The 21,956-nt window shown below is 42.7% G+C and overlaps 1 protein-coding gene across 1 annotated transcript in view; it reads right to left on the bottom strand.

Annotated features, from left to right (window-relative positions):
• Positions 1–737: 737 nt before the first annotated feature.
• Positions 738–21,956, bottom strand: part of col21a1 (collagen, type XXI, alpha 1) — a 212,475-nt gene continuing 191,256 nt past the window's right edge. Inside the window, exons 28-30 of the mRNA XM_028820544.2 lie at positions 16,590–16,781; positions 12,556–12,633; positions 738–1,430 (exon numbers count right to left, since the gene is read on the bottom strand). Of these exons, the coding sequence (XP_028676377.1) occupies positions 1,243–1,430; positions 12,556–12,633; positions 16,590–16,781 (458 nt within the window). The 3' untranslated portion in view covers positions 738–1,242. The remainder of the gene's footprint in view (positions 1,431–12,555; positions 12,634–16,589; positions 16,782–21,956) is intronic.

Raw genomic sequence — 21,956 nt, 5'->3', positions numbered from 1 at the left:
AGAGACTCAAAGAGCCATCAAGACCCCCATGCGTGTGAAGGATTCTTTTTCATTCATTGGCCAAAGACCAGCTGACCTGTGACAAATCTGAGGAAATCCTGAAGACAGGATGGGGATGGCTATGCCAACCAGCTTCAAACATAACATGTAAGGGCATCCCCAAGGCAAGAGGAAATGAGGGGGACCAAGAAATACTTGGAGAAGCGACCTTGATGCTGATATATAAGTGGTGACAGAAGAGTAAGACAAGGAACACTGGAGGACCATCGTCGATGGTCTGTGCTCCAGGAGCAGTGATGCATTTACAGTAAGTAAGTACGTACGTAAGTATGATGCTACCACTAACTTTTGATCCTTCTCTCCTTTTATAATGGAGAGGAGGAAATGCCCAGAAGACCAATGAGGCCACCTTCTTTGTGGCCAAAGCCATGCTCATGCTGGTCACACTTGTATGTAAACCAGAGTCCCATCAAAAGTTGGTGTTCAGTTGTGGCCCAGCTTCTGAAGACCATGGAGCTCTTTACCTGTGAAGATCTTCTCCAAAGACTGTGTTACACTAAATGCTTTCTTATCTTTTTTGTCCATCAGACACCAAAATTCAACAGGGCATCCCTCATCCCTCTGTTGACTGTTTCATTTTACACACTGTTAGGCTACGGTCATTAGGGTTGTCCATCAAACACCACTGGAAGGAGATATGAGATGCCATGAGCATAAGAATGAATTGTCCGCAGTCATTTTTTTTATTGTTACACTGACATTTTATTTTCAAAGACAAGAGAAAAGGAACTAAAACCCAAATTTAATTGAATAGAAAAAGTTACTTCCACTTTGAAAGCCCAGACACTGAGGGTCACCAGGGTTTGGTTCTGACTGGTGGACACTGCTGGACCGTATGGGGAAGTCGCCCTCACCCTCTATTTAATTATGAAAAAATAAAACAAATCTAATTTATACAATTAATCAATATGTTGTTTGCGAGTATTTATATGCTCTTCACATACTTCAAGCATTCCGGTATATTCTTGCGACATACACACAATATGCTGTAGATAAAGCACCCCTAAAGGAGACAGGTAGACACGCCTGTGTACACTTGAACGTGCGAGTGTATGACAAACCGAGGTACCCCTGGTCCTGCTACAGGCCGAAAAGGAGCTTCCTGAGACTTGAAAGAATTTTTTTTTTTTCAATAGTTAAGCACCATGTCCAAAAACTGCTGGTGTCGTCAGCCAGGGATTATCAAAAATTGGGTCCTTTCCTGAAGGGGTCTCTTCCCACCATCACATTGTAACACAAAGATGGATCGCACATTCCTGGCTGTCCGGGTACTCCGGGCATTCCGGGATTTCCTTGGGCTCCAGTCTGTCCTGGGGGGCCTGGATTACCAGGAGATCCTTCCTTTCCTATTCCAGGTGGGCCTGCTGGACCTGCAGTGAATGGAGATGGAGGACAATCGAATCAGTGACGCACGGTAGCCACGTAAATGCTTTGTACTGAATTTCTTAAAAACACATAACATTCCATACAATATAATAAAACTAAATTCAATTCAACCCCCCCAACACAAGCTTGCGAAAGAGAGGAAGGCCAACAGGCAGAATAAAACAATTGCAAGCAGTAAAGAGAGAAAGAAGTGTTTCTCCGCAATATCAATGCTTATTCTAAAATATTATTAGGTCCTGCCAGGTTTTCAAAAGGTTTTGAACACATCCTCGGAGTGAGAATTTGATTTTTTCCAATTTAAAATAATATATAATATCAGTTACCCGCTGACTTAGGAGCGGTGAGTTAGGATTCTTCCATTTGAGCAAGACAAGTCTTCATGCCAATAGTGAAGTAAAGGCCATTCCAGTTTGTTTGTCCTTCTCCACTTTAAGCCCCTCTGTGAGCCCACCAAACACAGCTGTTAATGGATTAGGAGGGATTGTGACGCCAAGGCTGTCTGATAAGCATTTAAAGATTTTGGTCCAGAATGATGTTAATTTGGTACCCACCCAGAACACGTGGCCTAGTGAGGCTGGAGCTCGATCGCAACATTCTGTGAAGCCCAAGGTGCATACAGTCGCCCTAAACCCAACACAGGCAGGCAGGACATGACTGTAGCACACACTTTTATTGAATTTATTAAAACCATTATAACCTTCCACACAGTCAAGTCAAAACTTAATAAAACTAAATTCAATTCAACCCCCCCCAATGAGAAAGAGAAGAAAGCCTGTGGTAAAAAAAAGGGCCAGGTTTTAAATCTGTATAGCTGTGTTGTTCGTTCTCCGTGGGCGCGATTGCATGACCGTGAGGAATTAATGAGGTAGATGGAGCGAGTCGCACCTGCACGTGTGGGTGTGATCGTTCTCGATTGCCTCATTGGCTTCCTGTGGTGTGTGATTAAGGCGGCCGAGGGTCTGTATATACAGTGCATCTGTAAAGTATTCACAGCGCATCACTTTTTCCACATTTTGTTATGTCACAGCCTTATTCCAAAATGGATTAAATTCATTTTTTTCCTCAGAATTCTACACACAACACCCCATAATGACAACGTAAAAAAAGTTTACTTGAGGTTTTTGCAAATTTATTAAAAATAAAAAAATTGAGAAAGCACATGTACATAAGTATTCACAGCCTTTGCCATGAAGCTCAAAATTGAGCTCAGGTGCCTCCTGTTTCCCCTGATCATCCTTGAGATGTTTCTGCAGCTTCATTGGAGTCCATCTGTGGTAAATTCAGTTGACTGGACAGGATTTGGAAAGGCACACACCTGTCTATAGAAGGTCCCACAGTTGACAGTTCATGTCAGAGCACAAACCAAGCTTGAAGTCAAAGGAATTGTCTGTAGACCTCCGAGACAGGATTGTCTCGAGGCGCAAATCTGGGGAAGGTTGCAGAAAAATTTCTGCTGCTTTGAAAGTCCCAATGAGCACAGTGGCCTCCATCATCCGTAAGTGGAAGAAGTTCGAAACCACCAGGACTCTTCCTAGAGCTGGCCGGCCATCTAAACTGAGCGATCGGGGGAGAAGGGCCTTAGTCAGGGAGGTGACCAAGAACCCGATGGTCAGTCTGTCAGAGGTCCAGAGGTCCTCTGTGGAGAGAGGAGAACCTTCCAGAAGGACAATCATCTCTGCAGCAATCCACCAATCAGGCCTGTATGGTAGAGTGGCCAGACGGAAGACACTCCTTAGTAAAAGGCACATGGCAGCCCACCTGGAGTTTGCCAAAAGGCACCTGAAGGACTCTCAGACCATGAGAAAGAAAATTCTCTGGTCTGATGAGATAAAGATTGAACTCTTTGGTGTGAATGCCAGGCGTCACGTTTGGAGGAAACCAGGCACCATCCCTACAGTGAAGCATGGTGGTGGCAGCATCATGTTGTGGAGATGTTTTTCAGTGGCAGGAACTGGGAGACTAGTCAGGATAAAGAGAAAGATGACTGCAGCAATGTATAGAGACATCCTGGATGAAAACCTGATCCAGAGCGCTCTTGACCTCAGACTGGGGCGACGGTTCATCTTTCAGCAAGACAACGACCCTAAGCACACAGCCAAGATATCAAAGGAGTGGCTTCAGGACAACTCTGTGAATGTCCTTCAGTAGCCCAGCCAGAGCCCAGACTTGAATCCGATTGAACATCTCTGGAGAGATCTTAAAATGGCTGTGCACTGACGCTTCCCATCCAACCTGATGGAGCTTGAGAGGTGCTGCAAAGAGGAATGGGCCAAACTGGCCAAGGATAGGTGTGCCAAGCTTGTGGCATCATATTCAACAAGACTTGAGGCTGGAATTGCTGCCAAAGGGGCATCGACAAAGTATTGAGCAAAGGCTGTGAATACTTATGGACATGGGATTTCTCAATTTTTTTATTTTTAATAAATTTGCAAAAATCTCAAGCAAACTTTTTTCACGTTGTCATTATGGGGTGTTGTGTGTAGAATTCTGAGGAAAAAAATGAATTTAATCCATTTTGGAATAAGGTTGTAACATAACAAATGTGGAAAAAGTGATGCGCTGGGAATACTTTCTGGATGCACTGTATATGGGTCGACACCAGGAAAGAGGGAAAAAAAAGATGGATGGATAGATAAATCGAGGAGAAAGAGAAAGGAGGTTAAAGGATGGGAAAGAGTAGTCCTAGCAGGATGATCCGGCCACCTACAGCAGGAGACAGAACGAGCTGAGGCCCCGCGAAGGAGCGTTTGGTTGTGGAGCTGTAGGGACTAGTTCACTCCACTGAATGTTCGAGTGAATGGTGTGAGCAAGGCAGGTGTCCTCCCGAGGGATCTGAGGAGCGACTGTGGGAGCGCAAAGGATGAAGGGAGGAGAGCCAACCTCGGACGGTCTGGCAGTGACGTCTGTAAGGAGGCCAAGGCGGAGGTTGGCCGAAGGACCTCGTGGCTGTTGGGTCTCCGCTGGCTGTGGGAGCAATGGGAGAGCCGGGGAGAAGGATAGAAGGAGGTGTGCCGAGATCGGGATGAGAGAGACTGCATTTTTAACTTCTGATTTTAAAGGATTTATTTATTGATGGTTTTTATCCCCACTGGACACTTGTTTTATGGATTATTTATAGAAACTATGACGCACTTGCACTTTGGACACTGTTTTGATGTTTGTTTGTAATAAAAGCATGTTGGCACTTTTGGAAATATCCCCTGGCTTCATTTAAGAATTGTCCTTATATGTCAGTTCATCTCGGTGACATTACCGATGGTGTTGGGTTTAGGGCTCCCATGAGAACGTTGGGAGCATGGAGAGAACCCGCATCGTCACAAGCCAACAGCCAGAATAAAACTATTGAGAGTAGTAAAGAGAAAAAGGAGATATCCCCCCATTATGAATTCTTATTCTAAAATATTATTATACTAGCTGTCTCCTGTGGCTTCGCCCCTGTAGTAGTGAAACAGGACAAACTTTAAAAATTAATAAAAAAAATAATTTGTATTGAGAAGAATTTATATTGATATGTTTTCATATCCGAAGGCCTCTTGATATACAATATTTTCAGTTGTGCTATCAGGGGCGAGGACAGAAAGGTTTCTTAGGGAACGAACCCGGGAGAAAGCGACATAAAAGCTGACTATGTGAGAAGCCCGGTGTGCCAACCCAGAGGCTGGAAGTGCCCACGAAACACTGGGGATGATGAATTTGGTTTTATTTCGAAGCCAGTCGGGCCTGCATTAAAGCTAACCTAAAGATACATGTCTGACTGTTTCGTTGAACCAGCAGGTGGAGACCATTTAGGGCTGTGTAGCTTTGGCCATTCGAAACATACTGTACTGTGTAAGAGTTAATGGCCGCGTTCATTCTAAAGAGCTTGAAACCAGAGGTAAATCCCTGCGCCTTGTTAATTGATATCGCAAAGCAAAGCTTCACTGGGAACTGTAATCTCTTGAATTGAAATGGCACGTCCGTCACGATTAGAGGAAACATAGGGATTAAAACCCTCTCGCCAATGCCACATCAGACCGACTCGAACAGTGGCAGACACATGAATGAGGAGGGCCCCGCCTGCTATCCGCCCCTCCTTGGCCCACTGCGTCTTTCTTGGATTCGCACAAATAAATAGGCAGTGCAAGCGAACTATGATATGTATTGCAATGGGAGAATTAAAAAAATCAGAGTAAATTATAGAAAAAAACCTGATCTAAATCCGTTACATAGTTCTCTTGTGAAAAGCAGACAGACAGACAGATATTGGATTTTATATATATAGACTATATATATATACAGTATATTTACTAGCTGTCCGCCACGGCTCCACCCACGTAGTAGTAAAACAGGACAAACTGAAAATCAACCGGAATGTTCAAGTAAATTCTAGAAATAAACCCGATCTAAATCTATTACGTAGGTCTCTCGTGAAAAGCGGACAGACAGACGTTGGAGTTTATATATATACAGTACTGTGCAAAAGTTTTAGGCAGGTGTGAAAAAATGCTGTAAACAAAGAATTCTTTCAGAAATATAAATAATGATTGTTTATTGTTATCAATTTACAAAATGCAAAGTGAGCGAACAAAAGACAAATCTAAATCAAATCAATATTTGGTGTTCCTACCCTTTGCCTTCAAACCAGCATCAATTCTTACAGGTCCACTTGCACAAAGTCAGGGATTTTGTAGGATTCTAGTCAGGTGTCTGATCAACCAATTCTACCAAACAGGTGCTAATGATCATCAATGTCACACGGAGGTTGAAACACAGTCATTAACTGAAACAGAAACAGCTTCAAACTGGGTGAGGAACAGCCAAACTCTGCTACCAAGGTGAGGTTTCATGTCATGGTGAGATTGAGCACAGCAACAAGACACAAGGTAGTTCTACTGCATCAGCAAGGTCTCTCCCAGACAAAGACTTCAAAGCAGACTGGGGTTTCAAGATGTGCTGTTCAAACTCCTTTGAAGAAGCACAAAGAAACGGGCAATGTTGAGGATCGTAGACGCGGTGGTCGGCCAAGGAAACTTAGTGCAGCAGATAAAAGACACATCAAGCTTATTACCCTTCGAAATCGGAAGATGTCCAGCAGTGCCATCAGCTCAGAACTGGCAGAAACCAGTGGGACCCAGGTACACACATCTACTGTCTGGAGAAGTCAGACAAGAAGTGATCTTCATGGAAGAGTTGCAGCCAAAAAGCCATACCTCTGATGTGGAAACAAGGCCAAGCGACTCAAGTATGCATGAAAACATAGGAACTGGGGTGCAGAAAAATGGCAGCAGGTGCTCTGGACTGATGAGTCAAAGTTTGAAATATTTGGCTGTAGCAGAAGGCAGTTTGTTCGTCGAAGGGCTGGAGAGCGGTACAATAATGAGTGTCTGCAGGCAACAGTGAAGCATGGTGGAGGTTCCATGAAAGTTTGGGGCTGCATTTCTGCAAATGGAGTTGGAGATTTGGTCAGGATTAATGGTGTTCTCAATGCTGAGAAATACAGGCAGATACTTATCCATCATGCAATACCATCAGGGAGGCGTATGATTGGCCCCAAATTTATTCTGCAGCAGGACAATGACCCCAAACATACAGCCAAAGTCATTAAGAACTATCTTCAGCGTAAAGAAGAACAAGAAGTCCTGGAAGTGATGGTACGACCCCCACAGAGCCCTGATCTCAACATCATCGAGTGTGTCTGGGATTACATGAAGAAGGATGTGAGGAAGCCTACATCCACAGAAGATCTGTGGTTAGTTCTCCAAGATGTTTGGAACAACCTACCAGCCGAGTTCCTTCAAAATCTGTGTGCAAGTGTACCTAGAAGAACTGATGCTGTTTTGAAGGCAAAGGGTGGTCACATCAAATATTGATTTGATTTAGATTTCTCTTTTGTTCATTCACTGCATTTTGTTGATTGATGAAAATAAATGATTAACACTTCCATTTTGGAAAGCATTCTTTGTTTACGGCATTTTTTCACACCTGCCTAAAACTTTTGCACAGTACTGTATATATATATACTAGCTGTCTGCCACGGCTCCACCCACGTAGGACAAACTTTAAAAATCAATAAAAAAAAAGTAATAATTTCTATTGAGAAGAATTTATATTGATAGCCTTTGTATCTGAAGGCCTCTTGATATACAATATTTTTGGTTTTGCTATCAGGGGCGAGGACATTGAGGTTTCTTGGGGAACTAACCCGGGAGAAAGCGACGTAAAGCTGACCATGCGAGAAGTCCAGTGAGCTAAGATCAACACCTGCCAACTTGAGGGTCTGTCCCTGAGTCTTATTAATTGACGTTGTAAAGCTAAACTTCACCGGGAACTGTAATCTCTTGAATTGAAAGGATTAGAGGAATGCAAGGGATTAAAACCCTCTCATCAGTACCGCATCCCATGATGATTATCGCCTCTATGACGTTGTTCTGAAGCTGACAGACCTGGAGACGGGTACCAGTGCAAAGTTTGGGTGGGCTCAGGTTTCTCAAAAGGATAATCTGTGCTCCTACTTTCAATGCTAAGATGTGGGGCGGCATGCCAGAAGGATTAATGGAATTTAAAAATTCTGTAGGATAATGAACTGAATTCTGGTGTTCTAAAATGGTATTTATTGAAGTGTATGTCTGAGACAGTGTGTCAAATAATTTGAGCACCAATTGATTAAGTTTATGCCTCCCCCGCCCCTCGGCCCGCAGCCTCTCTCTTCACTTCTTGCTTACAGATCTCTGCTGCAAGCGATCTATGATTCTTAGCGCGATGAGAGAAGTCGCAAAATCAACCAGAATGTTCATGCAAATTATAGAAGAAAACCCAATCTAAATCCGTGAAGTAGTCAGATAGATAGATAGATAGATAGATAGATAGATAGATAGATAGATAGATAGATAGATAGATAGATAGATAGATAGATAGATAGATAGATAGATAGATAGATAGATAGATAGATAGATAGATAGATAGATAGATAGATAGATAGATAGATAGATAGATAGATAGATACTTTATTAATCCCAAGGGGAAATTCACTTACTCCAGCAGCACCTTACTGATACAAAAAACAATATTAAAGATTGATAATAATGCAGGTAAAAACAGACAATAACTTTATATAATGTGATGTAAGATGTTTTCCAAAGCCTCGGGACTCTCCCCTGTTCCAGGCTCAGGTTGAAGATGTGCTGTAGTGGACCCCCCAGCTCCGATGCACAGACCTTCAGCAGTTGTGGCGATACTCCATCTGGACCCACTGCTTTGCTGGCACGAAGTCTCCTCAGCTCTCTGCTCACCTGCGCTGCTGTAATTGTGGGTGGGGATGTCTCTCCTATTCTGGTATCAGCAGAAGGATGGTTGAAGGGTGCAGTACTCCAAGGTGACAGTGAAAGTGGGTTAGGATGGTCAAACCTGTTAAAGAAGTTGTTCATTTGGTTTCCTCTCTTCACGTCTCTCTCAATGGTGGTACCCTGCTTTGAGCTGCAGCCAGTGATGATCTTCATCCCATCCCACACTTACTTCATGCTGTTATTCTGCAACTTCTGCTCCAGCTTTCTCCTGTACTGCTCCTTCGCCGCCCTGAGCTGGACTCGGAGTTCCTTCTGCACTCGCTTGAGCTCATGCTGATCACCGTCTTTAAAAGCCCTTTTCTTCTGCTTCAGACGGCCCTTGATGTCACTTGTAATCCATGGCTTGTTGTTAGCATAGCAGCGTACTGTTCTTACTGGGACTACAATGTCCATACAGAAGTTGATGTAGTCAGTAGTGCAGTCAACAACCTCCTCAATGTTCTCACTATGTGATCCCTGCAGGATATCCCAGTCTGTAGTTTCTCTCGTGAAAAGCGGTCAAACATACAGACCTGACTCGGACGGAGGTTGGCGCATGAGTGAGGTGGGCCCCATCCGGCTCCCTACTCCTGAGGTCCCGCCTCCCTCTCCCCTCAGCCTGCAGACTCTGCATGAGATTAGCATGAATAAATCACTCCTACATGCAAACTATGATACTTAGCACAATGAGAGAAGTCGCAAAATCAACCGGAATGTTCAAGCAAATTATCGAAAAAAACTCGATCTAAATCCGTGAAGTAGTTCTCTTGTTCGCTTGCTAAGCGGAGGCAAGGTACTCTCCGAGGCTGGTGCCCAGCCTGGCTCCTTGCTTCTGACGTCAAGCTTCCCCTTCCCCTTGGCCTGCAGCCTCTCTCTCTGATTCGGTGCTTTGACCAAACTATGATACTTAGCGAGATGAAAGATGGCGCAAAATCAACCAGAATGTTCAAGCAAATTATAGAAAAAAAAACCCAATCTAAATCTGTTAAGTAGTTCTCTCGTGAAAAAGCGAACAGACATTCAGACCTGACTCAAACGAAGGCTGGCGCGTGAGTGAGGATGGCACCATCTGGCTCCCCACTTCTGATGTCACGCTTCCCCCTACCCTCAGCCCGCAGACTCTGTATGAGATTAGAACAAATAAATCGCCCCTGCAAGCGAACTATGATACTTCGCAAAATCAACCGGAATGTTCAAGCAAATTCTAGAAATAAACCCGATCAAAATCCGGGAAGCAGTTATCTCGTGAAAAGTGGACAGACATACAGACAGACAGACGTTGGATTTTTATATACTTAGAGAAGATCCTGGTTTTAAAAAAGTTTTGCACAGATCTTCTAAGTGAGAATTTGATTTTTTCCAATTTCAAATAGTATAGAACATCAGTTACCTACTGACTTCACAAGAGGTGGGTTAGGATTCTTCCAGTTGAGCAAGGCAAGTCTACCTGCTGTCACACACGTCATGTCCAAGGGAGGCAACTAAATGGGCCAATAGAAGGTAATTCCACGCCAGGCCAGGGGGTGGCGGGGTGAGCTAAACCTTTCTCCAATATACTAACAGACCAAACATCGAAAATTCTGCCTGGTTCCGGCCCCAATGATGTCACTTCCTGTTCCCAACAGATGTCACTTCCGCCATTCAGCTATTTATGCCAAACCACATCCTGCTTTTACTGAGTTCTGTTCTGGACTCAACTCTGTACACATCTGGACTTAATACTTGCCTTTTTGCAGCCTGGATTCAAGTATGCAGATGGCTGCCCCAAACCTTTATTTCGTGTGTCAAGGCTATTCATGTCACAGTACCAATAGCAAAGTAAAGGCAATTTGATAGATAGATAGATAGATAGATAGATAGATAGATAGATAGATAGATAGATAGATAGATAGATAGATAGATAGATAGATAGATAGATAGATAGATAGATAGATAGATAGATAGATAGATAGATAGATAGATAGATAGATAGATAGATAGATAGATAGATAGATAGATAGATACTTTATTAATCCCAAGGGGAGAGTCACTTGTCCTTCTCCACTTTAAGCCCCTCTGTGAGCCCACCCAGCACAGCTGTTAGTCCTGTTGGTGAATGACCTGAGTTGCTTACCGGACAGAAAGAAACTGAATAAGGATGGACAAAGTGCAAAGATTCAGGTAAGATTGCAATGGCAATATAGGAAAAACACATTGTACCCACAATGGTGGAGGGGGGTTTAAGGTGGGATAAATGGTGGGCAGAGAAGACCCCTGATTTAAGAGGCAGTATACACCACTTTTCTCTTTCTCTCTCTCTCTTTCTGCTTCCTGTCTTCTTTAGACAAACAGCGATGAGTGAAATGCTTGGTGTGAAATTCCTTTAAATACGTCGTGACAGGTGGACACATGCGGAATTAAGGCACATAGACACTTACAGACAGGAGCGAGTTGCAGAAATTTCACTGCAAGCAAAACGCAATTTATTCTGAGAGTTTTTAGATCAAGCAAAACTCAGAGTTTCACTGAAAATTTATTGTCATGCAAAATCGCTTCGCACATCACTAACATGGCACTCTGGTGGCACAGCTACCTACTTAAATCCACACTTCTTCTTCTTTTGGTTACTCCCATTAGCGGTTGCCACAGTGGATCATCTTCTTCCACATCATTCTGTCCTCTGCATCTTGCTCTGTTACACCCATCACCTGCATGTCCTCTCTCACCACATCCATAAACCTTCTTTTAGGCCTTCCTCTCTTCCCCTTACCTGGCAGCTCTATCCTTAGCACCCTTCTCCCAATATACTTAGCACCTCTCCTCTGCACATGACCAAACCTACGCAATCTCGCCTCTCTGACTTTGTCTCTAAACCGTCCAACTTGAGCTGACCCTCTAATGTCCTCATTTCTAATCCTGTCTATCCTCGTCACACCCAATGCAAATCTTAGCATCTTTAACTCTGCCACCTCCAGCTCTGTCTCCTGTGCCACCGTCTCCAACCCATATAACATAGCTGGTCTCACTACCATCCTGTAGACCTTCCCTTTCACTCTTGGTGATACCTGTCTGTCACAAATCACTCCTGACACTCTTCTCCACCCACTCCACCCTACCTGCACTCTCTTCTTCACCTCTCTTCCACACTCCCCATTACTCCATACTGTATTTAAACTCATCCACCATCGCCAACTCTACTCCCTTCATCCTCACCACTCCACTGACCTCCCTCTGATTCACATACATGTATTCTGTCTTGGTGGTCCTACTGACCTTTATTCCTCTTCTCTCTAGAGCATATCTCCACCTCTCCAGGGTCTCCTCAACCTGCTCCCACTACAGATCTCAATGTCATCACATTCCATGGGGACTCCTGTCTAATCTCGTCTGTCCACCTGTCCATCACCATTGCAAATAAGAAAGGGCTCAGAGCCGATCCCTGATGTAATCCCACCTCTGTCACTCCTACCACAGACCTCACTACTGTCACACTTCCCTCGTACATATCCTGTACCACTCTCACGTACTTCTCTGCCACTCCCGACTTCCTCATACAATACCACAACTCCTCTCGAGGCCCCCTGTCATATGCTTTCTCCAGGTCCACAAAGACGCAATGCAACTCCTTCTGGCCTTTTCTAAACTTCTCTATCAACATCCTCAGAGCACACCTACTTAAACCAACACTGGAGGTTAATAACCTTTTCTGTTCTTAGGAGGACCTCTAGGATGTCATCCTTGCTGTGTTGAGAGACCCCTGCTACTGTATGTACGATGACAAAACATCTCCAAAAAGCATAATAATATTTCATAATGAAATTCACTTTACCTGGTGGACCTGAAATGCCCGGTGTTCCAGGTTCTCCAACTCCTGAGCTGCCTTTAACCCCTTTTTCACCCAGGTCTCCTATAAATGAGAAGAGGAGTTTGTTTTACAACATTGGATTGCCAGCCAAACCGCAGAGCAACTAAATATACCCCAGGAACATTTTTTTCTTTTTTATCATATGTGGAAATATGGAAATGTGGAGCTCAGACTCCAGATTGGAGAAAGAAGGTTTAAAAAAGGTCACACAACAAAGACAGAAAACTCAAATATAAAACCAAAACAGAAGCATCCTTCTTCCAATATACCCAGCATCTCTCATCTGCACATGTCCAGACCAACGCAATCTCGCCTCTCTGACTTTGTCTCCCAACCATCCAACCTGAGCTGACCCTGTAATGTCCTCATTTCTAATCCTGTCCATCCTCGTCACACCCAATGCAAATCTTAGTATCTTTAACTCTGCCACCTCCAGCTCTGTCTCCTGTGCCACGGTCTCCACCCCATATAACATAGCTGGTCTCACTACCGTCCTGTAGACCTTCCCTGTCATTCTTGCTGATACCCGTCTGTCACAAATCACTCCTGACACTCTTCTCCACCCACTCCACCCTGCCTGTACTCTCTTCTTCACTTCTCTTCTACAATCCCCATTACTCTGTACTGTTGATCCCAAGTATTTAAACTCATCCACCTTCGCCAGCTCTACTCCCTTTATCCTCACCATTCCACTGACCTCCCTCTCATTCACACACATGTATTCTGTCTTGGTGGTCCTACTGACCTTCATTCCACTCCTCTCATATCATATCTCCACTTCTCCAGGGTCTCCTCCACCTCCTCCCTACTATCATTACAGATCACAATGTCATCAGCAAACATCACAGTCCACGGGGACTCCTGTCTAATCTCGTCTGTCCACCTGTCCATCACCATTGCAAATAATTTCACCCTCATCACTGTTGCTGGGGGAAATAAAATGAGAAGAACAACAAAAAAAACCAAACTTAAGATCCCTGACCAAAAACAAAAAATCATTTCATTTTGATGGCATGCTAAGCTGTGACTGTAATATTTCGGTCAGGGTTCTAAATCTCCACCACCAGCTGGAGTTTAAATGTCCCTTTTATCAGGGCTGTGGAGTTGGTAGATAAATCCTTCGATTCCGACTCCTTAGTTTCCAATACTTCTGACTCCGACTCCTCTGTATTTAATATGCTAATGTAGTTTCCATGTTGATTGAAGGAAGGCAACATACACGTCATTTAACTACAGAAGTACTGGCTAGGAAGCTGACTCTCTACCGTATTGGCCAGTTTGAACCCCTGAACACACATCAGGCCATAGCACACACCTCCACCTACATCATGACACTTGTTTACACTCACATGAACTTGTTAAACACATTATATCTGAAATCAAATGAAAACACATTTTGTAATGTACCATAATCCAGATTACAATATGTGAATGTGAGGTTGTATAATAGCTCAGATGAACTTCACACTACAGTAGTAGTAACTCAACTATGCACTGGGCTTTATTCTTACATCAGAGAATTACTTAATTAGGACTATCGTTTGTGAAATGGGACATTTGAACTTGCTGTATTTTTTTTCATTACAATTTAAATTTATTAGGAGTCAGAGTCAGTACATTTTTGCCGACTCCAGGTACCCAAAATTGTCTCCAACTCCAACTCCGATTCCACAGCCCTGCCTTTTATGCCTGTTTTGTTCATTTTTTACGTTAACACAGTTCTTCATTTAGTTTCTTTATGTCTCTCTTTTTCTGTGTACAGTGGAACCTCGGGTCACGACTGTAATTCGGTTCCAAAGTTCTGGTCGCAACCCGATTTGGTCGTGACCCAAAGTAATTTCCCCCATAGGATTGTAAGTAAATACAATTAATCTGTTCCGGACCGTACAAGCTGTATGTAAATATATATTTTTTAAAGATTTTTAAGCACAAAAATAGTTAATTATACCATAGAATGCACAGTGTAATAGTAAACTAAATGATCACTTACTTCTTCTGTAATGTTTACTTCTTCTGCTTGGGCTCTCTCGCTCACTCTTTCTCTTTCTCTCTCTCGCTCACTCTTTCTCTCTCTCGCTTGCTCGCTCGCTCTCTCTCTCTCGCTCGCGCTCTCTCTCTCTCATTCGCTCATGCTCTCACTCTCTCTCTCTCATGTTCTCGTGCTCTCTCGCTCGCTGTTTCTCTCTCTCGCTCACTCTTTCTCTCTCTCGTGCTTTCTCTCTCTCTCTCGTTCACTCTTGCTCTCTCTCTCTCTTTCTCTCGCTTTCTCGCGCTCTCTTGCTCGCTGCACAGAGAATGCACAGGGAGACACTGAACACGTGCAGAAATCATCGGCACATGTGAACCGGAAGGGGAACTGGCTTGTTCGTCACCTGAGTGTGTGGTCGTGAACAGATGCAAAAGTTTGGTGCACTTTTTGGTCATAACCCGATTTGTACATGGTCCAAGATGTTCGTGACCCGAGGTTCCACTGTACCAGGAATATTGTGGGTGGTTCCCCAAGAGGCGGAGCCACCTGCCCCTCTTTGTCATGTGACTGCCTCTGCCCTATTAAGTCTGAAAACCCACAGTCCCTTGCGGTTCATTGAATGTGCTGGCATCGGTCAGTTTTGTGAACATTTGACTCTGTTTTTGGTATTATGTTGGGATTTGTTTGCCATGGAGTGCATTGGTCTCTCCTTCTGTGCCTTTTGGTACTCTTCGGAGCTTCACTATTTTCATTTATTTATAAAGACTCAGTGTTTGCTGTCTCATTACTAGTTGGGTTTTGACAGTTTCCCTGCTTTAATTAGACATGACTGGAACTTGTTCTGCTTTGGAACTGTCTAGTTCACTGTTTCTCAAATTATGGTCTGCCAAAGAGACTTCTATAAAGTACTGAATTAAGGGTGTGAATACTTCTAGGAATGAAAGAGTTCAGTTTTGGATTTTTAATAAATTTGTAAACCTTTCTGAAAGCATGTTCTCAATTTGTCATTATTGGTGATGGGTGTCACCGAACAAGATGCAGAGGACAGAAAGATATGGAAAAAAATGACCCGCTGTGACGACCCCAAACAGGAGCAGCCGAACGAAGAAGAAGAAGAAGGTAATTATTTATCAATGGCGCCTGATGACCCCGACTCTCTTGATTCACTGACACAATGTCTTACTTGTGTTTCTGAATTGATGAGTACTAATTTTCTCAAACTAAATAAGGAGAAATTAATGAGGGTATTAAAAATAAACTTGATCCATTAGGCTTAAAAGTCAATACAGAGGTAAAAAATTTAGGGGTAACTATTGACTCTGAGGGCGGCACGGTGGTGCAGTGGTAGAGTTGCTGCCTCGCAGTAAGGAGACCTGGGTTCGCTTCCCGGGTCCTCCCTGCGTGGAGTTGCATGTTCTCCCCGTGTCTGCGTGGGTTTCCTCTGGATACTCCAGTTTCCTCCCATAGTCCAAAGACATGCAGGTTAGGTGCATTGGCGATTCTAAATTGTCCCAAGTGTGTGCTTGGTGTGTGTGTGCGTGTGCCCTGCGGTGGGCTGGCGCCCTGCCCGGGGTTTGTTTCCTGCCTTGTGCCCTGTGTAGACTGGGATTGGCTCCAGCAGACACCCGTGACCCTGTAGTTAGGATATAGCGGGTTGGATAATGGATGGATGGATAATCTCACTTTTTTAATATTTTTATTTTATGTAAACTTTTCATTCTTCATCTTGTAAAGCACTTTGAGCTACACCCTTTGTATGAAAATGTGCAATAGAAATAAATGTTGTTGTTGCGTGTAGATTGTTGGGCACAAATGGCAAATGTATACATTTACAATGAACTCTAGAACACAAAGAAGCGGGTGGAAAGTAAGGGAATCTGAATACGCTTTATCATATATCTCTTTAAATTAAAAGTGAAAGACCCCAGCCTGCGTATCCCATCATGTGCAGTGATCTGTCCCAATTCATATTCAATGGGCCACTGCTTGGCTCGTCCACAGCTCACACCATTTAACTGACTTCTGCTACCTTTGAGTCCTGGGATTCCAGGAGAACCCGGTGAGCCGACGCGTCCAGTTAAGCCATTCATTCCAGGAACTCCTGGGAAACCGCGTGGTCCTTGTAAACCATTTTGTCCTGGTGGCCCAGGTGGTCCTTCTCGTATGTGGCAATGACTACAGCTTCTTGATCTCCCGTTATGCAAAAAGGAGGGCAGCTCAGCTATAGAAGAAGACATAACAGAAAAGGAAAGTTACTTCAAAGCAAAATGACATCTGTCGTAGCAAAACAAAAACAGCCTGAGTAGAGTTAATGTGACATTCACGTGTTATTCTAAATGCCATAACACTTTCATTTCTTGCTTGTGAATTTAGAGCACCGGGATGTGTAAGGCGTTTAGGTTTATGCATTGAGTTAGGGCTCGTTTATACTTCACGCTCAGAACGCGTACGCGCACGCTTCATGGCTGCCACGTGTTTATTTGACGCATCCTCTGAGCAGGTCCTCAGAAATTAACGTGACGTGTGCACGAGTTGCAGTACCAGAAAAAAGTTGGGGGGGCTCAGTGTGATAAAAGTTGGAATGTGACGTCAGAGTCTCTCTTCAACATTTGGAAATGACTTTGCTTTACCCAGTGAATGATCCAAGTTGTACTCTTGTACAGGAGGTAACATCTCATCCACAAGCAGATGCATTATTAATTCACAAAGCTCATGAAATCTAATATAACACACTTTCATTCTTGCTACGCTGCACAGAAACCGTAGTGGCAAAGTGTGGGATGAAGTCTCAGACTGGGAAGTTTACCCTTCTCTGGGCATACAGTGCCTCTGGTTTGGGATAAGAAAGCTCAGAAAATTTAGGGACGGAGAGACGGAAGGCTGAAATGAGGTGTATGGTTGAGGACTGGAGTGCCCCCTAGTGGCAACTCGGACAGAAAGGAAACCCTCAACGTTAGTCTCACCACAGAGCGATCCCCGAGCACTGGAGTCGTGTCATAGAATCAGGAACACCGGCACACAGAAAATGGAAAACTTTATAGCAGAGGTGGCCATCTTTGACCCTGGAGGGCTGCAGTAGCTGCAGGTTTTGTTGCAACCCAGTTGTTTAATTAGAAACCAATCCTCCCCAATAATTTCATAGCTTGTTAGAGTTTTCAGGGCTCGTTTATACTTCACACTCAGAACGCGGACACACACACATCATGGCTGCCACACGCTCCCAGCATTCATTTGGCGCGTCCTCTGAGCAGGTCCTCAGAAATTAACAGGACGTGTGCGCAAGTTGTAGTACCAGCAAAAAGTCGGGGGGGGGGGGGGGGGGGGGCGCACTGTGATCAAGTCGGAACGTGACGTCAGAATCTCGGTTTACTATTTACATGTGACAAAAAGCCACTTTGAGGATCCTACAGGATCGATGTGCGCGCTTCGATGTTCGATTGTGGTGAAGCAAAATTCTGACATTCAGATGCGTTCATGCTGATTTTATATTTAATCGTTGCATATTTCCGATAGTAATGATACGATACATTTTAAAAGTCTCACATACTGTCTTCTGTTCCTTCTTTTTTTTCTGGTGCTTCCTCTGGTACTGACAGCAGTGGCAAGCAGCAATAGATCGCCACACTGAGCACATTAAATGTATGATATTCCAACTCTCTGCACATTTAGAATCCTTAGATTTATACTTGACTAGCAAAATACCCGCGCTTCGCAGTGGAGAAGTAGTGTGTTAAAGAGGTTATGTAAACATATATATACATATATACATATATATACATATTTACATATACACATATCTACATATACATATATATACATATATACATATATATATATATATATATACATATACACATCCACATATATATACATATATATATATATATATATATATACACAAATCAACATATATATATACACATACATACACACACACATATACATATATACATATACACATACATACATACACATACATATATATATATACACACATACATACATACATACATACATACACATATATATATATATATATATACACACATACAGACACATATATATATACATATACATATTTACATATCTACATATATATACACATATATATATACATATCTACATATATATATATATATATATATATATATATATATATATATATATATATATATATACACATATATATATATATATAGACATACATATATACATACATACATTCACATATATATATATATATATATATATATATATACATATCTACATATATATATATATATATAGCCAAATCCATGTGCTTCGCAGCGGCGAAGTATTGCTTTTAAATTTTTATTAAGAAGAAAAGAAAACCTTTTTAAATTGAGGGAAAATATACCAATAACAATTTGTTAAGGATCAGTTTTTTAGTGAAGCTGCCTTTCCGCTGTTTTATAAACGAACGCCATATAAGGCCGTCCTTTCTCCTTGCTTAGCGGTTCTGTATTGTTTTATGGTTCGTTTATTACGATTGTTATAGTTATTGTGTAGCTATTTGAGACTCACTTTTCTGTTCAGGTACTCATTTCCTTTATGTAATCTGCGGATTCTCCGCTATTTTTTGTTCGTTTATTACAATTATAGTTATTTATTGATTCCCTTCTTTAGCTGACTGCCTGCTCATATAAGGCGCTCTGCTGTTTTTTTGTGAAGCAGTCTTTACACAGCTTCTCCGCTGTTTTATAAACGAACGCCATATAAGGTCATCCTTTTTCCTTGCTTCGCCAAGGAAGCAGCCTTTTTATTTAATCCACGGGTTCTCCGCTGTTTTATTGTTCATTTATTACGATTGTTATAGTTCTCTTTGTATACCACGTTGTCAGTTCAGCACTCCAGTTGTAATATGACCAAGCTGTGCAAGCTTACTGTTGAGAATGCAACGTATAGTTGTACAGGAGAAAAGCAATCTTGCCTCAAATCAATGGCAACCTTTTGTAGGTCTATGAACTTAATTTAAACTTTAGGTTTACACGGTGCTTTGTTTCTGAAGTACCTGCACTCATGAAAATGTCTGTATGCGTCAGTTGCTTCATATTCTTTTCCTACATTATCAATTGTGTAATGTGTTTTTTGAACAGGTTTGATTCATCGAAGTGATCACTTGTGCTGCGTTCAGTCACTTCACGTGAGCCGCTCTTTTGTGTGATGTTGCGATGTCCACGGCTTTATTTAATGTTAGCTAAGACCCGGCACTTAAAAGTTTCTCGCTACAGCAATTTTAACTCCGTTACAAAGTGATCCAAAGTCTCGTTTATACCTCGTGTCTTCTCATTAAACTTGTATGTCGCGAATATGGTATTGCAAACGGCAGCGGGAGCGTTTCTATAAACTTAATTTAAACTTACGGTTTACACCGTGCTTTGTTTCCGCAGTAGCTGCACTTATGAATATGCTTGTATGCGTCACTCGCTCGCTTCTTATTGTTTCGCTGCCTTCTCAATTGTGTAATGAATGTTTTCTTCAGCGCTCTTTGGGGCTCTTCCTTGTTTTATACGTACTGCGTTCACAGTCAGTTCACGTGATTACATGGGAGGCGTGATGACGCGATACGCAACTCCGCCTCCCACGGCCATCGAGCTGCAGTCTATTACAGTATATGGACAAAAAAGAGGTTCCAGTTATGACCATTACGCATAGAATTTCAAAATGAAACCTGCCTAACTTTTGTAAGTAAGCTGTAAGGAATGAGCCTGCCAAATTTCAGCCTTCCACCTACACGGGAAGTTGGACAATTAGTGATGAGTGAGTCAGTCAATCAGTGAGTGAGTGAGTGAGTGAGTGAGTGAGTCAGTGAGGGCTTTGCCTTTTATTAGTATAGATATCACTTTCATGATGAAATACATTAAAGGATGTATGTTACATTTTACGGATAAATCGGTAATTTCGTTTAAATAATGAATACTGTTAATAATTACACACATGGGGGTGACACGGTGGCGGAGTGGTAGCGCTGCTGTCTTGCAGGGTGTCACCTCGCTGGTATTCCCTGCCTGGAGTTTCCATGTTTTCCTGCTGGGTTTCCACAGTGAGCTCCAGTTTCCTTCCAAAGATATGCAGATTTGGTGACGCTAAAATGACGCCAGTGTTTGTGAGTGCTTTAATTCACCTTGCGATGAGCTGATGCCGCATCTAGGGATTATTTCTGCCTCGTGCGCAATGCTTGCTGGAATGGACACATCCCTGGATTGATGGATTCAATCATTAAACATCCTTTTCAGAGATATTGCGGTAAGGTGTCATCGGAATTTAATTGCTGTTCCAGCTAATTCACAACACAGCGAAGCCGAACCTGTTCTCACCATGATAATATCTCACACTGCCACCTGATGGATTCTTCCAGATTTACGTCAAGTACGCACACAAGTATAAACAGTCCTGCGTAGCAGGAATGTCCGCTGGAGCATGCGTCATGTCGCGTGAAGTATAAACCCGGCCTTAGTGGTAATTAGTCAATCAGCAAACTTACGGAGAAGACGTAAATGCCGTGACCACTAGAGGGCATCATCCTCATAGATCTAATTTTAGATAAAAGCGCCTGCTAAATGAGTGGATGGAAACGATTTGCAACATAACTAATGCTGCAGAGCATCCTGTGGAGTAAATTAAAAGATACATTTTTATTTTTCAAGTCAACATTATTTCTTCATAATCAGGGTGTAGTGGAGGGCATATTAATATTCTGCATGTGTGTTTTGCAAGATAGACCAAGCAAATGTAATGTTTGATTGTGTTTCACAAGTTACGTTTTACTCCCATTGATAAGAAAAGCGGTGCTTAGATGTTAACTTAACCACAAGTGCTTAGGACTGACCCAAGATGTGACATTTATGGCAGGTGGGGATGGAACATCAGACCGGTTTGTCAAAGGTGACTGTGTTTGGACTTTGGTGTTTCATAAATCTGTTGCCATCTATTCATGGTTATTTACTGTATGGAGTCCGTTACAGATCTAAAAAAATAAAAAGTTCCTTCCAGAACCTTGATGTGGAAAGGTCTTGTGACCAAAAATGGTTCCCCCTCTGGCATCTCTCTGAAGAGCCTGTTTCATCTGGTTATGGATGTGTTGAGTTATGAGGTAAAAGACCAATTCCCCCCTTCGGTGCAGGCTTCTTGCTGATGAGATGGAGTGGTGTAGCACCAGAAATGAAGAACTGGAGAGGAAGTTGGAAGAATTTAGAATGGCTTTGGAAGATAAAGGGTTGAAGATGAACAAGAAGAAGAAGACACAACATCTGAGGATTCAAAAGGTAGCTTGCAAGGAGAGCCAGTAAAAAGAGTGGAGAAGTTGAAATGTCTAGAATCAGTGGTAGCCCAAGATGAAGAGTTAGATGCAAAGATAACCAATAGAGTGCAGTGT

Source organism: Erpetoichthys calabaricus, chromosome 15 (genome assembly GCF_900747795.2).
Source record: "Erpetoichthys calabaricus chromosome 15, fErpCal1.3, whole genome shotgun sequence".
Taxonomy (NCBI): Eukaryota; Metazoa; Chordata; class Cladistia; order Polypteriformes; family Polypteridae; genus Erpetoichthys; species Erpetoichthys calabaricus.
The sequence above is the reverse complement of the archived record's forward strand: the minus strand, read 5'-3'. Positions and strand labels throughout refer to the sequence as shown.